At 42.7% G+C, this 14,212-nt stretch overlaps 1 protein-coding gene across 2 annotated transcripts in view; it reads left to right on the top strand.

Annotated features, from left to right (window-relative positions):
• The first annotated feature begins 499 nt into the window (after positions 1-499).
• Positions 500-14,212, top strand: part of EGLN3 (egl-9 family hypoxia inducible factor 3) — a 49,946-nt gene continuing 36,233 nt past the window's right edge. Inside the window, exon 1 of one of the 2 annotated variants that reach the window (XM_060261881.1) lies at positions 500-1,215. In XM_060261881.1, the coding sequence (XP_060117864.1) occupies positions 595-1,215 (621 nt within the window). In that variant the 5' untranslated portion in view covers positions 500-594. Of the gene's footprint in view, positions 1,216-2,132; positions 3,267-14,212 lie in introns of those variants that run through there. The other variant, XM_060261882.1, reaches the window with a different exon arrangement.

Raw genomic sequence — 14,212 nt, forward strand, 5'->3', positions numbered from 1 at the left:
GAGGGCCGAATTATTGTAATGACAAAGCATGCAGCGACTGCCTAGATCTTTGTACTTTAAGTGTTAAAGTACAAGCCAACATTTTTCTCCTATACAGCCAGTATCAAAAGCAGTCGAAATAGTTGTGCTTATAACCACCTTTCCTTGATTTCCAGAAGCAGCAGGGCGAGGCGGGTGGGGGAAATTCCAGGACAGAGTCAGGGGTCCATCCAGGTGAATGAATGGAGACAGCTGCTTTTTAAGAACGCGTCTTTGTGACTCGTTGTTCCAAGCGAGCTGAGGCACGTCCCAATCCCAGACTCCAGTGGTTCCCTGCACGTCCAGCAGTGCCCGGGAGCTTTTTCCGTGCTCTTCGTTGGATCTCGCGTGTTCCCAGCCCATGTCCCCAAGGAATGGTTGGGGGAGGCGGCAGCATGAGAGGAAGGGAGGGAAGCAGGCCGGGGGACGCGCCGCGCTCGCTCCCATTGGTACGTGTGCACGCTCCCGTGCGGCATGTCCTCTGTAGTATCCGGCGGCGTGGTGGGAGGGAACGTGGCATTTCCCGCGTGGAGCCCTGGCAGGGCCACAGGCGGCATGCTGCTGCTCTGAGAGGAAATGCCTCGTGGCCGGGACAGCGCGCTGATCCGCCTGCAAATGGCCACCGGTTGGGAAGCAGAACAACCCCCGCCGGCCAAGCTCAGTGGAGACTCAGTAGAAAGCATGAGGCGGATTTTCATCAGTCACCCCGAGAGCCGCGAGGAGGATGGCCCGGGCGGCCGAGAGGAGCGGCCCGAGGGCCCGGCAGTGGGAGTCCTCCCATGCCTCAGGAACTCAGGGGAGGCCCGTGCCGTCGTGGGCGCCTTGCCCCCCAGCCCTCCGCCTAAGAAAGCGCCTCACAGAGAGCACCGCAGAGATGCTCAGAGATGTTTACACTATATAGTGCCTTGCATGAACGCCTATGGCTTGTGCATAGTCGACCACTTCCTGGGCCACAGGATGGCCGAGAAAATCTTGCAAGAAGTCATGGCTTTGCACCTGAGTGACAAATTTCAGGACGGAGCCTTGGCGAGTCAGAAGCCGGGCAGCAGCAAAGCTATTCGCGGGGACAAGATTTTGTGGGTAGAGGGCAGTGAGCCGGGCTGTGAAAACATAGGCTACCTCCTGAAAAGAATGGATAAACTCATCATGTATGCAGATGGGAAGCTGGGGCATTACAAAATTAGAGGAAGACATAAGGTTAGTAGCTTCAGTGACGGGTGCTCTCTGCGAAGTTCTCTCTGGCTTCTTCAATCTCATCACTTTGTCGTTCAAGGTCTGAACTAAGCTTTGCCTACAAGTTTCTGGGAACTCTTGTTGCATTACTTTTCAGCAGCTTTTATTCTCTTCCCCTGCTCCCGTTTTTTAAATTCCTAGCTCTCGTTTAATCGTTTTAAGTGTATTGTCGGAGGCACAGGTAAAGTGGCTCCAGGTTTGTAAGCTGGAAAGAAGCGGTTAATCGTCAAAACACTAAAGCGAACGCATGGCTTTTTGATGCTGCCTTCTCCCTCCCCGCACCCCAAAAAGCGCACCGAGAGTTAAATCAAAAATTCTTTCCGTATTTCGGGAGTAGTTGGAAATAGTCGTGGTGGCTGTTGTTGTGCGTGTTTTTAAAATTTAAATTATTTCTAAGGTTTGTGTTTCTATGTTGAAAGTTGGAAACCGTTCCTCACTCTTTCGGGATGAGCCGGAATTTTCTGCCTTTTAAAGGCGGCACAAACAAGGCTTGCAATTAGACGGATTGTTTTAAGTGCAACCTTTGCGGTGAGAGCGTTTCCTTTCAGTCGAGCGTTTCCTTTCAGTCGAGCACGGATTATGCTGCTTGCGAAGCAATTTCCAGCCGTTTAATGATGATTTGTCTGCAAAAGGTGTGGAGAAGGACGTCTTCCGAAAAAAGACGTTGATAAACTAGTTGTAAACTCTCGGCGGAATTACGTTGCCAAGAGAAACTCTGCTGGCACTCTCCCCCACCGTTTGTTTACACTGGCTTGTAGTATGTGGCCGTAGTAGAAAGCGTACATGCTGCGGGAGAATTCCTCAATGGCGGAGGCCACGCCCCCTCCGGGCGTGGGCGGTGCCTGCCCGACTATAAGTCACGCCTCCTCCAGACACGCGGCTTTCGTCTCTCCCCCCCCCCGCCTCTCGGCACTGATTCCAGCCGTGAACCCTGTAGAGGTTGGACGGCCTGAAACAGGCCACGCCCCATCGCCTCTTGAGTGGCTGGATTCAAGTTCCACAGATCTGGGGGTAGGCGCGGGGAAAGATTGGCCCTGGGTCGGGACTCCACCCACGTGCCCGCTCGCCGCCCAAGTAGGAACACATTCTGCACGTAGCAGACGTATTAATCAGAAAGGGGCCATCTGCCGCCTTGGTAAATAAATGGAAAGGAGTTTGCCGGACCCAGCTTCCCAAAAGGGGGAGTGATCACAAACCAGGGGTGTTCGCTTAAAACGCTGGTCTCCCGCAAAAAGGAGAGAAAAAGGCTCCAGGCACTTCCTTTTTGAGCTGCTGTCCGTATGTACCAAGGTGTTTCTCTTAGGCAGCGAGTGGCGGTCAGGCCGGGGTAGGAGCGCACCCACCGTTCATGTCGTTATCAAGTCTCTGAGAGGAGTCCCGAAGCTTATTTGCGACTGCACTGAAGACAGAGTTATTACTTGGCAAAACTTCGGGACACACCAAACTCTTCTGTAATAGTTTTGGTTCTTTTCGCCTTCCAGTATCTACTGATATACATTTTCTAAGAAAAATCAATGAATTTAAAATGCAAAGTGTATGGTTAATTCAGTTTGATAGAATTATTAATTCATTTTCTTACAATTATTGGTAATTTATTGGTTAACTGATTGGGCTGTGGACTTTATAGAAGAAAGGTGGGAGTTACTAGCCTTGCTAAAATGCCTTTGGGACATATCATGAGATTAGATCTAGAGAAAATAGCCCTGGACTATATTGTGCCCTGTTTGCACAACATTGGCTTCTGCTACCTGGACAACTTTTTGGGCGAGTTAGTAGGGGACTGTGTCCTGGAACGAGTAAAGCAGATGCATTATGATGGAGAACTTCAGGATGGTCAACTTGCTGGCCAGAGCAATGGCATCTCCAAACGACACTTGAGGGGAGACCAGATAAAGTGGATCACAGGCACTGAGGAAGAATGCGAGGCCATCAACTTTCTCTTGTCACTGACAGACAGGCTGGTGATGTACTGTGGCAGTAGACTGGGCAAGTATTATGTGAAAGAAAGGTCCAAGGTAAGAGCTCTGAAAGGAGTAAAATACTGACAGCCATTTACAGGCTACATAAATTGCTTTTATGGAATTAAAAGACTTTTTATAAAGTTTCTTTTGTCTGTAATGCACGAAGCTCTTCTGGCAAATCTTTGGCGGCTAATAGGTTTATTTGCTTTAATGTTACCCCTGGAATTAATCTTTCCATCCTAAACTGCAAGATATGGATACCAGGAGTCGCAACAGTGATCCTTCTGTGCTTCTCTAAAGCCATGATTAAAAAAGAGTCTCTTGTAAAATATCATTGTAAGTAATAGGATTTACTTTCAAGGAAATGTGCCTAGAAGTTCAACAGTGCAATCTTGCACAGAGTTAACTTCAGTCTAGGTTTGCTGATTTCTTATACTGAAGTAACTGCATGGGATTGCATTGTAAGACCCTTTCAAGGGCAGCACATGTTTGTGAATCAAACTAAGTTTATAACTTTCCTGTGTTGGGGTATGACAGGTGGTTTTCAATAAGAACACAGCATTTGGTTTTCCAGGCACCAAAGTGCAGGGTGTTGATGAAAAAACTGAAAGCAAAATGAGTTGGAAGGTATGCCAGCGTCTATTTCATAATGATAACAGGTTACTTTCCAGTAAGCTGCAGGTTAGTTGGTTGTGCTGCTTGCACACAGAGTGCTTCTCAGGCTCCTGGGCAGCTTTGTCCATTTTTTGAGAGCTAATAAAGTTAGTCCCTCATTTATGCATATATGGACTGGCAAAGACTATTGAACAGCTACATAAATAAACAAAATCTATTTCAATTTAAACTAACTTCTTCTGAAAAGTGACAGAAGGATGGGTCCAAGCATCAGTTCCTTCTTGCGCTTGAAGCTGCTGTATTAATGGAGCTACAGAAATGTTTCAGTCTTGTGTCATTTGTCAATCTGTTCTTTTCCAACAGCCTGATTCTCTGCATATTTACTTAGAATTGAGCTCCTTTCAGTACAGTGGGGCTTGCTCCCAACTTCAGTGTGTACAAGATGAAAAATGTTTACCACATTTAGAAGAGCTTGGTTTGGGTCCAGTAACACCTTAGAGACCAACAAGATTTTGGGGAGATAAGCTTTCAAGAATCAGGGTCTCATTGTTGGATACCTTAGGTGTCTCTAACATGCTATTGGACTTGAATCAACCTCTTCTACTGTAGTTCAACATGACTACACTCCTGAAACTTTTAGTGACTGCCTTTCCTTTTCACTTAACTGAAGATAGAAAATTTACACCCCAGTCCATGTAGGTGTAATCAAAAGCAAATCCCATCCAATTCAATTAGATTAATGCCCTAGTAAATGGTAGCTGAAGAAGTGTATATGCACACAAAAGCTTATACCCAGAATTAAACTTTGTTGGTATTAAAGATGCCTCTGGACTCAAATTCTGCCCTAGTAAATGTGTATAGGATTGCAACCTTTGAATATCACATGCATATTCAACTGGAGAGAAAACAAGTTATATTGGATAGTTGTTTGGAAGTTAGTTGCAGGATTGTTCCTTGTTCCTGGAGCTGCCTGCCCATCCACTAATGGATGAACAAAGGATATTTAAGGTATTGTTCTTTATGCTAAAAGTTTTTTCACTATACCTATTTACCATGGTGTAAAATGGCGGTGAAGTCTTCATCTGTCAGACTAGTTCTTTCAGTGACTTTAAACAAATGTATATATTGTCAGCTATATAGGAAAAGCTCTCTATAAAGTGGCAATTATAAGTATATTCCCTAGGAATAAATCCACTGCACTAAGAAGGTCTTGCTTCTGAGGAAACATGTATATGATCATGAAGCTCAGGAGATGGAGGATCAGTGTGCAGCAGCCTTGCAGATAAGTACATCCCCCCCCCCCCCCCCCCAGTACACAGAAAGATATATCTACTCTCTATGTCAAATAGCTTGGGTTTAACTGCTCGCCTGGCAGAATTTTTTTAGTACCCTGAGTGAGGAGGTAGCTAGCTACAAGACTGGTCTATGGTTGCTTGTGCACGTACAGCTGCTATGCAGCCTAGTCCTCTGCATGTTTGCTCAGAAGTAAATCCTATTAAGTTCAGTGGGGTTGAATAAGCCCCACTGAATAAGCACTCCCTGGATTGCATACTCAGTTGTTTGCAACATTACATCCATCAGTTCCAACTACTTCGTTGCTGATCAGCTTTTTTGGTGCAGTTCCATTGTCATCACAGTCATCACATCCATTGTGCATCACAGTCTTCTTCAGATCATTGTGTCTAAATGGGCTGAGTGTGTGAACAAGCAGGGAGCACAAATAACCAAAACTGAATTCTACAGTGCCAGTTTGTTTATCAGTCTACATGTCCTTAAGTTCCTCCAACCTGTTTCAGAGCTAAGTATATCTATTACAATAAAGTCAGCCCATTCCCTTTTCTGAGCTATCTGTATTGTGTCTGCATCACCATCTTCACAGACCTCAGCTGTCAATCTGCTTCTAACCAGAGTTGAAAACTGGTTTGAAGCCATATGAAAATGGCAGCGCATAGTGCTGATCTAGCACTCGCGTTTGAAAGGAGGGGAATTAGTATATATTTTATACATACATGAGAGAGTACATTGGAAGCGCAGAGAAAAGTGTGAATGACCAGTGGGCATTCCTGGTCTCTGAAGCATGGTCAGGCAGTGTTAATATCTGTACAGGGCCTAGCATTAAAACTCATTGAACAGGACTGTGAAAAACTTCAATTATTTTATTATTATTTTATTAGTGAGTCTGCTCCCAACTACTGAATGGTTATTGCAACTGAAGGCTTTCAGCACTTGAACTTTTAAAATACTTTTTGTGTGATGTATGAATTACGTTGTGGGGGCACAAATTTAAGAAACTGAATGTTCATTGTAGTCAGTGTAGCTGGTGTTTGTATTCAGAGCTGATTTCAGCCTCAGATGAGAAATATATCTTAAATTGAAAACATATTTTGAACTTCAAACAAAATTAAGAAGTAAGTTAATTCCATGCTTTATAAACATCAGTGTAAAAAAATTGCTAGAATTATGGCGACAATTATGTTACCATAATTTACTGCAGAAGAACCCTGTAAACAAAATTTGGCACTTTCAAAGAACAGCATTGTTTGATAGGCTTAATTTCAACTTCCTCTGTACCTTACAGAGAATATAATATACTGACCCATAGTAATACTAAACTAGACAAAGAACAAAGCCCACCCCAGCTGAGCATTGATACAAGTAATAAAACTGGCCTTTATACCAGTGTCCACTAGGGCAAGATTTATGAAAGCTTTTTTAAATATAGATTTGGTTTCAGTTGTCAGCAATTACATATTGACAGTAGGAACAGGCAGCTTTAAACATAATGCTGCAGAATTGCAATAAAATGAATACAATAACTAATTGAATTCCCTTTGGCAGGCTATTGGGATGGAATTTTAACACCCTCTTCCCTCACCAAACCCACAGTGGAATACTAGCTGTGTCCTCCTGTATGACTGGAACTCCCCCCGCCCCTTTGTATGTGATGCCTTTCTTCAGAAATTGAGAGTGACCACATCCCTGAGGGTCTTCTGGACTGGTTTAAAATGTGCCAGTTCTTCAAGATGTTCAGTTTAGACTGAGGGGGTTAGGTTGGGGATTGGGGTGGGGATAGTTTCCCTTATCTGTTGTTTTGCAGATTTATGATTTTGTGTCATTTGGTTTTAAATTATATTGTAAACAATCTTGGGGACCAGTAGGGTCAAATACAGTCCAGAAAAACTTTCTTTGCATGCCTTTACCTATTCTTAAGGTTCATTTTAATTCATTTGCCAATTGGTACAGCACAATTTGCTCTTGCCATTTCAGTTTTACAGCTGCATACTGGCTTACAGTGCCATCCTAAGAAGAGTTGCACTTTTCAGAGTCTATTGACTTCAACTGAGAAGGGTGCAGCTCTGCTTAGATGGCATTGCCAATTCAGACCATGGTTTGATAGATTGGGAACATCCTCTGTTGTTACAAGCTTCCCTTCTTTCTTATATGTTCTTTGTCTTCTCAATTTTTTGGTGGTTTTAACCATCGTTTTGTTTTAACTGTAGTTTGAATAAGCAAACTGACATTAACCATAACTTTCAAATTGTTATAGGAAAACTTGGTTTGCAGTGAACGTATAAGGTGCAGCCTGGAAGTTAGGTTTTTTTTTTTTTAGGTTCTGACCACAGTCACGGTAGCTCTCAGATGCAGAGCACGGGTTTTGCACACATCCCAGGTTTTATCCTCTGCACCTTTGGTTTTAAAAGTTTTCTGGTAGTAAGGCTGAGAAAGGCCTTTCTTTGTCTTAGTCCCCAGAAAGTTGCTGCTGGTCAGAGTATACAGTAGTAGATTAGATAAGTCAGGTCAGACTTCTGACTCGGTGTAAGGCAGTTTCATGCTATCATACATGTTTATCACCATGCTTCCATTCATTGCTCTAGTATTGTGCAGGAGAATGTGCTACTTTATAGGGATTGAATAATCTTCTCCACTTTGCAAAGTTCCTGTATTCTAGAGGAAGTATCTTGATAGGACAGCAACCTTATCCAAAATTGTTGAATGCTTCAGGTTGTTGGGTACAGGGAGCTTAGCTTGCAGGGATATAGTTCTACATCTCTTGTAATGGTGTAAAGCTTTTAAATATTTGTATTGTTGCATTGGCATTCAGCAGCAATAACCTTATAATAACATGGCAATAACATTGTAGTGGTGATAATGTTAATGTTCTGTGACATTGCACTGTGTTGCTTATTCATGCACCATACCCTAGACATTTATGTTCCAGTTTAGCAAATTTGAAAGCAAAGTCAAGCACATGAAATGGGCCTCCTAACAAGTGTACCATTTCAGAGATGCACAACTACATTATTAATTTTATTCCCATTATTTGGGGTTGGGGGTGGAAACTCTCCTGTAAATGGAAAGCAATCTAACAAAGATTAATGGAGGTACAGCAGAGGATAATATATGTGGATATTTGAAGCTGTCTTCTCAAGGGTTAATTTTGAATGACTTTTTCCCCTTTTGCATATCTCACTGTTGAATTGCTTTGTCAAGGAGAATAGCAGGGCAAGAGTGGGGGGAAATTCTAACCCTTCCCCTCCACCACTTTCTAGACAAAACCATGCCTGAGTTGCTTATACCTTCTCCAGCAGGATTAGAAGCACATCAAGTTTGGCTGTTTTCAGAGAGGGAGCTGCAGGACAGGCAAGGGTAATCTACCTCGTGTGCTTCTCTTCCTTGATAAAGGAATCCTGGTGGCTAAATGTGCCAAACACACACACACAAACAGAAATCATGTTATTGAGCCCTCTAAGAGAATGCTGAACAGCAGTGTTGTCTGTAATGTGTTATCTTTGTATTTGAAAAGGCAGGGTGGTGTTTTCAGTCAAGCAGTCCTTATCTTAGGTGGCCTGTACCAAATGTGTTGTGAATGGACTCGTTAACTGCATCTGCACTGTGCTGTACTTGGAAGCCTGGCTTGGTTTGGAGCCAAACCTTGGAGGTGGTAGAGATGAACATCTGAAACTACCTTATACTACTGTGAGTCTGTCAAGGTCAGTGTTGTCTAGTCTGACTGCCAGCAGCTCTGAATGTTTCAGGTAGGGGCCTTTCACATCACCAACTCCCTGATCTTTTTAAACTGGAGACACTGGGAATTAAAGTTGGGACCTTCTGTGTGCAAATCAGCTGCTTTACCACTGAGCCCCATCTTCAATGCAGGGTGCTGCTGGCTGGATGGATGGTAGGCCCAGTGCACAAGTTCCTGGTCAGGTCCATATAATTATGCATCCAGAAATGGCATTGGTATACATGAAAATTGAAGCACAGACAACTTTAAAGCTTTTGTCTTTTTCCTGAGATCCCATGTCCATGAAGCAGCCTGTTTCTAATACCATTGTTATGCTAAAATGAGTCTTCTGCTGTTATCAAGGCAAAGGAAAATTAATGAATCCATATATTTTCTACTGCCCGCTTTGGTGGTTATATTCATCATAATTATGGAGGGTAGGGGATCATTTTTTTTAGTCACATAAAAATATAAACTGCACTGTTGCAAACTTATTCTGTTCAGGGCGCAAAACCTAAGCAGCAGTGTGTGTGAGATTTATTATTGGGTTGTTGAAGAGCACCGCCTATGGAAATATAATTGTTTATTATAGGTTACAAAGGATTTTGATGATACTTGCATAGCAGCATGCTTTGCAATTAGCTTACAATGGAAGGTCTGATGAAAACTGCTATCCTGGAGAAATATGCATAATTTGTCTTTCTTTTTTTCTAATCAAATGCACATGTTCTGCTGTAGCGATTGGGTTCAAATCTGTTCTCCTGGCCATCTGCCAGGATGCCCAATGTTCATCAGACTGGGTCTAGAGCCATCAGAACAGTAAATACAACAGACAAGCCATTTTATGATATCAGACGGAAGAATTCCACTTTGGCAGAGATCCTGGAGCAATTGCCATGGCTCTGTGTCAGAACTGATGTTTATATCTGTGTTTGTCAAGCCAGATTAGTTAGTATAGTTGATTGTATGCAGGGATGTGTATAGGCTTTGGGTGTTTGTTGTGATGACTGAGGCATTAAACCTACGTGCAGTTTGTGTCTCTTAATGTAAAATATAGCTTTCCAGACTCATAAAATTTGAGGTGTGATTAGTGCTTGGGGGTATGTGCGGCATGCAGTAGTTCCTGAAAGACCACAAAGCAGCTGCTGTTAATAATAAAAATACTTAATGTGTAGTACTGTAAGTGTTGCTGACACTTTATAAAGTAAAATAAGCAGTAAGATAGGTCTTCACCTGTGAGGAACTTGCAGTCTCAGTTTTAAAAAAACGGGGACGACAACAGTGGAGTGGGAGGAAGCAAGGAAAAACAAAAGCTTGGGTAATGGTGATATTGTACAAATGCAGTTTCATGTTGTTAAGGCTTAGTTTGTGCAAGGAATGTTGAACTAATGGGTTAGGTCTTGGTGGGGCAGGGGATATACTTCTGATTCTTAGTCCAGTCTACAGGGTTGTTGTGACTTGTGAGGTACTATATTCTAATGGCAAAGCACAATGGCATCTGCTGCATACACTATGCATAATAAACTGAATAACTAGCATACAGAGTTTGATGGAGAATATTGTTCCAGGAATATTGATGCGAAATACAATGGATTGCAATCCTATCAATTGATGGTGGTGTAGGAGAATCTCCGTTATCTAGCTTTCCCAACTATCTGACTTTCAGGTTACTCCATACCTATGCAGTGTTATTTATAAAGCAGCTCACTGATTATCCCAACATTCTGAGTTTCCCCTTAAGTATAAAAACCCAAATCTTTCATTCTGTTTGGTTCTTCTGCATTGTTTTACATTATGTAATCTGTTTTGGGCCTGAATAAGAATGGGGGGGGGGGCTGTAAATAAAGTAAATAAGAGTATTTAGTCACTAGGGTTTGAGCTGGGTTATTTAAAAGTTTGAAAATATGCACCGCATTTTATGATTTCATCAAATATTTAGATTGTCCAGTGTTTAAACCAGAACACAAAGTCAGTGGATAATTTCACTTTACTTCCCTGCCTGGCTTTTGATCAGATTGTTAATCAGCAACCTGCTTGGTCAATTTGCTCTGGATGATTCTTCCCTCATTCCCCTCTTCCTGTAAAAATTGTTTAAATTGCCTAAACTCTGAGTGACCTTTCTTGGGAACGGGACATGGTCTTAGTCATGGTGGATGGCAATTTGAAAGTCATAAGAGAGAAAAGTACTAGCAGATTCCAAGGAATAGAATTTTCAGGATACCCTTGAGAATTCAAGTATATGGAGAAAGGCTCATATTACCTTGACAAATATGGATTTAAAACTATATTTGATGAACATATGTGAATCCAGGGGTATGTGTTGTTGCAGGGGAGAATCAAGGGAGAAAGGAAGGTGCTTTCTCTGGCTGTTGATTCCCTCCTACAATCTGTTCTAGCTGTTTTCCCCCTTGCCAGAGTTGTTTCATACCTTGGAATCAGGCTTAGCAAAGAAATGTATGAAACCCATTTGGAAAGAAGGGTTATGAGGAAGAATTGATGATAATTCTGTATGTGTGGCTGAGTTAGATTCTTTTAGCAAAAAATAAACTTGTGGCACCTTAAAGACTAGCAATATTTTATTCCACTGTACTCTTGTGGACTAGAACTGTCTCTTTCAGAAGCCACGAATGGGATCCGTATGTCTTTAAGGTGTCAGAAGACTCAAGGGTAAAATTGGTGTAAGGATCTCCCTTCTCCCTCCATTTATTTTCCTTTGCAAATGGTCCTGTCTTAGAGTTATGAGATAAACTTGGGTTGGGGGATGTGTCTTACTAACCTGTTAGAGTTCTTTGAGGGGGTGAACAAACATGTGAACAAAGGGGACCCAATAGATGTTGTTTACCTTGACTTCCAGAAAGCTTTTGATAAAGTTCCTCATCAAAGGCTCCTTAGTAAGCTTGAGAGTCATGGAGTAAAAGGACAAGTCCTCTTGTGGATCAAAAACTGGCTAATTAATAGGAAACAGAGTGAGTATAAATGGGCAATTTTCGCAGTGGAAGATGGTAAGCCGTGGGGTGCCGCAGGGCTCAGTACTGGGTCCCATGCTCTTTAACTTGTTCATTAATGATTTGGAGTTGGGAGTAAGCAGTGAAGTGGCTAAGTTTGCAGATGACACTAAATTGTTCAGGGTGGTGTGAACCAGAGAGGATTGTGAGGCATTCCACAGGGATCTGTCAAGACTGGGTGAGTGGGTGTCAGCGTGGCAGATGAGGTTCAGTGTGGCCAAGTGCAAAGTAATGCACATCAGGGCCAAAAATCCTAGCTATAAATATAAGTTGATGGGGTGTGAACTGGCAGAGACTGACCAAGAGAGAGATCTTGGGGTCGTGGTAGACCCCACTCACTGAAAATGTCAAGACTGTGCAATTGCAATTAAAAAGGCCAATGCCATGCTGGGAATTATTAGGAAGGGAATTGAAAACAAATCAGCCAATACCATAATGCCCCTGTATAAATTGATGGTGCAGTCTCATTTGAAATACTGTTGTACAATTCTGGTCACTGCACCTCAAAAAAGATATAGCATTGGAAAAAGTGCAGAAAAGGGCAACTAGAATGATTAAAGGTTTGGAACACTTTCCCTATGAAGAAAAGTTAAAACGCTTGGGGCTCTTTAGCTTGGAGAAACGTCGACTGCGTGGTGACATGATAGAGGTTTACAAGATTATGCATGGAATAGACTCTGTCATGTGCAACCTTTTCAGAGGCCACTCCTCTGAATGAATTTTGTTGAAGCTTGAAAGAAGACCATAAGAAGTTCCAGTCCTGAATCTTCCAAATCCCAACAATCTCTATTTAGAACATCATACTAGACTCACCAAAGACTATCCAAAAACAAATTGACTTTGTTTATATATTTTAATGCAATTATTTTCCCCCCATAAATGTTTTTTGAATGAACAGTGCATTAAAAGTGTCCCTAATGAACTGAAAAGCATTGATGTTCATTACCCTGATTAATGCCGGCAAGTGCATATGCTGAAAGGCAAGCCTGTTTGTTTGTAGAAGGAATTCCAGGTGTCTAATTGAGTTAACAATTTACTTTGGTTATCTTTATTTCGTTCCCCAATGAGCTGCTTTGCTAAATGTTGTTCTTTCTTCACAAGCTCATGTTTGCAAGAGAGCAAAAAAGCTGGGAGCCCTGGTTGATGCTTCTTTCATCTTGGCCAGATAGGAATGAGATGTGGCACATTATGCCCAGGTGAAATTAACCAGGGGAAAAAACAGTTGGTCTGTTTTTATAGCCATTGATGCTGAGGTAGGAATACTACTGGCAGTCTGTGCAGACTTCTGGAGCACCCTCACTTTCGTTACTAGAATAGACTAGTAACACTGAAATACAAACAAAGAGCTGGAGGGAACTCTGAGGGTCATTAGTCCAGTTCCTTGCACAGTGCAGAAAATTCACAGGTACCTCCCCTCCACTCATCCAGTGAAGGGAGAAAGCAGCCAAGATCCCTGGACCAATCTGGAAAATTCCTTCCTGACCCCAAAGTGGTGATTTGCATTACCCTGGGCATATAAAGAAAGGGCCATGAGCCAAGCATTGGCTCATCCCTTCATGCACTCCCAGTCTGCCTAAATTCATAGTGAGTCATAGAATCAGCATTGCTGTCAGACAACCATCTAGCCTCTGCTTAAAAAGTCTCAAAGGAGGAACCAACCACCTCCCGAGGAAGCCTGTTCAACTGAGGGACTGCTTAGGAGGTTCTTCCTGCTGTTTAGCCAAAATTATTTTGGTTTAGTTTTAATCCAGTGGTGCTATTATGATTTTCTGGGGCAACAGAAAACTACTCTGTTCCATCCTCTGTATCAGGGATGGTCAAATTTGCTTAGCATAAGAGCCACAAGACATGAGCATCAGATGTTTGAGAGCTGCAAGATAGGAAGACAGGCAGGCAAATAGATGGGGGGAGAGGGGTGGAAAGAAAGCAACTTTAACTTTAATTGGAGAAATTCCTTCTCCAAGCTGACTGACCGGGCAGTGGGGGCTTCAAGAGCCACACAATATGTGTGAAAGAGCCAGATGTGGCTCCCGAGCCGCAGTTTGGCCACCCCTGTTGTATATCATAGCCCTTCAAATACTTGGCTATCAAATAACTTATCAATTGTTTCATCTTTGAGTTTCTTTCCTGGCTGCCAGTCTAGTGTCATGCAGCCTGGACTCTGCTGGTGCATGATTAAATTCCAAGGATGAATGTGTGCTTGTGTATAGTGACAATTTCAGGCATATTTGTGATTGTTTAGTTGCAACCAGCTAGGCAAGCCCTGTCCCATAGAGCACTGGTTTGCATGGCAGTTGGTCCCTGGTGCTTCCATGCAAATGTTAAAACCCAGGGTCCAACACCAGGAACTCCAGTTTTGATACAGAAGGATTAAT

Source organism: Heteronotia binoei, chromosome 21 (assembly GCF_032191835.1).
Source record: "Heteronotia binoei isolate CCM8104 ecotype False Entrance Well chromosome 21, APGP_CSIRO_Hbin_v1, whole genome shotgun sequence".
NCBI lineage: Eukaryota > Metazoa > Chordata > Lepidosauria > Squamata > Gekkonidae > Heteronotia > Heteronotia binoei.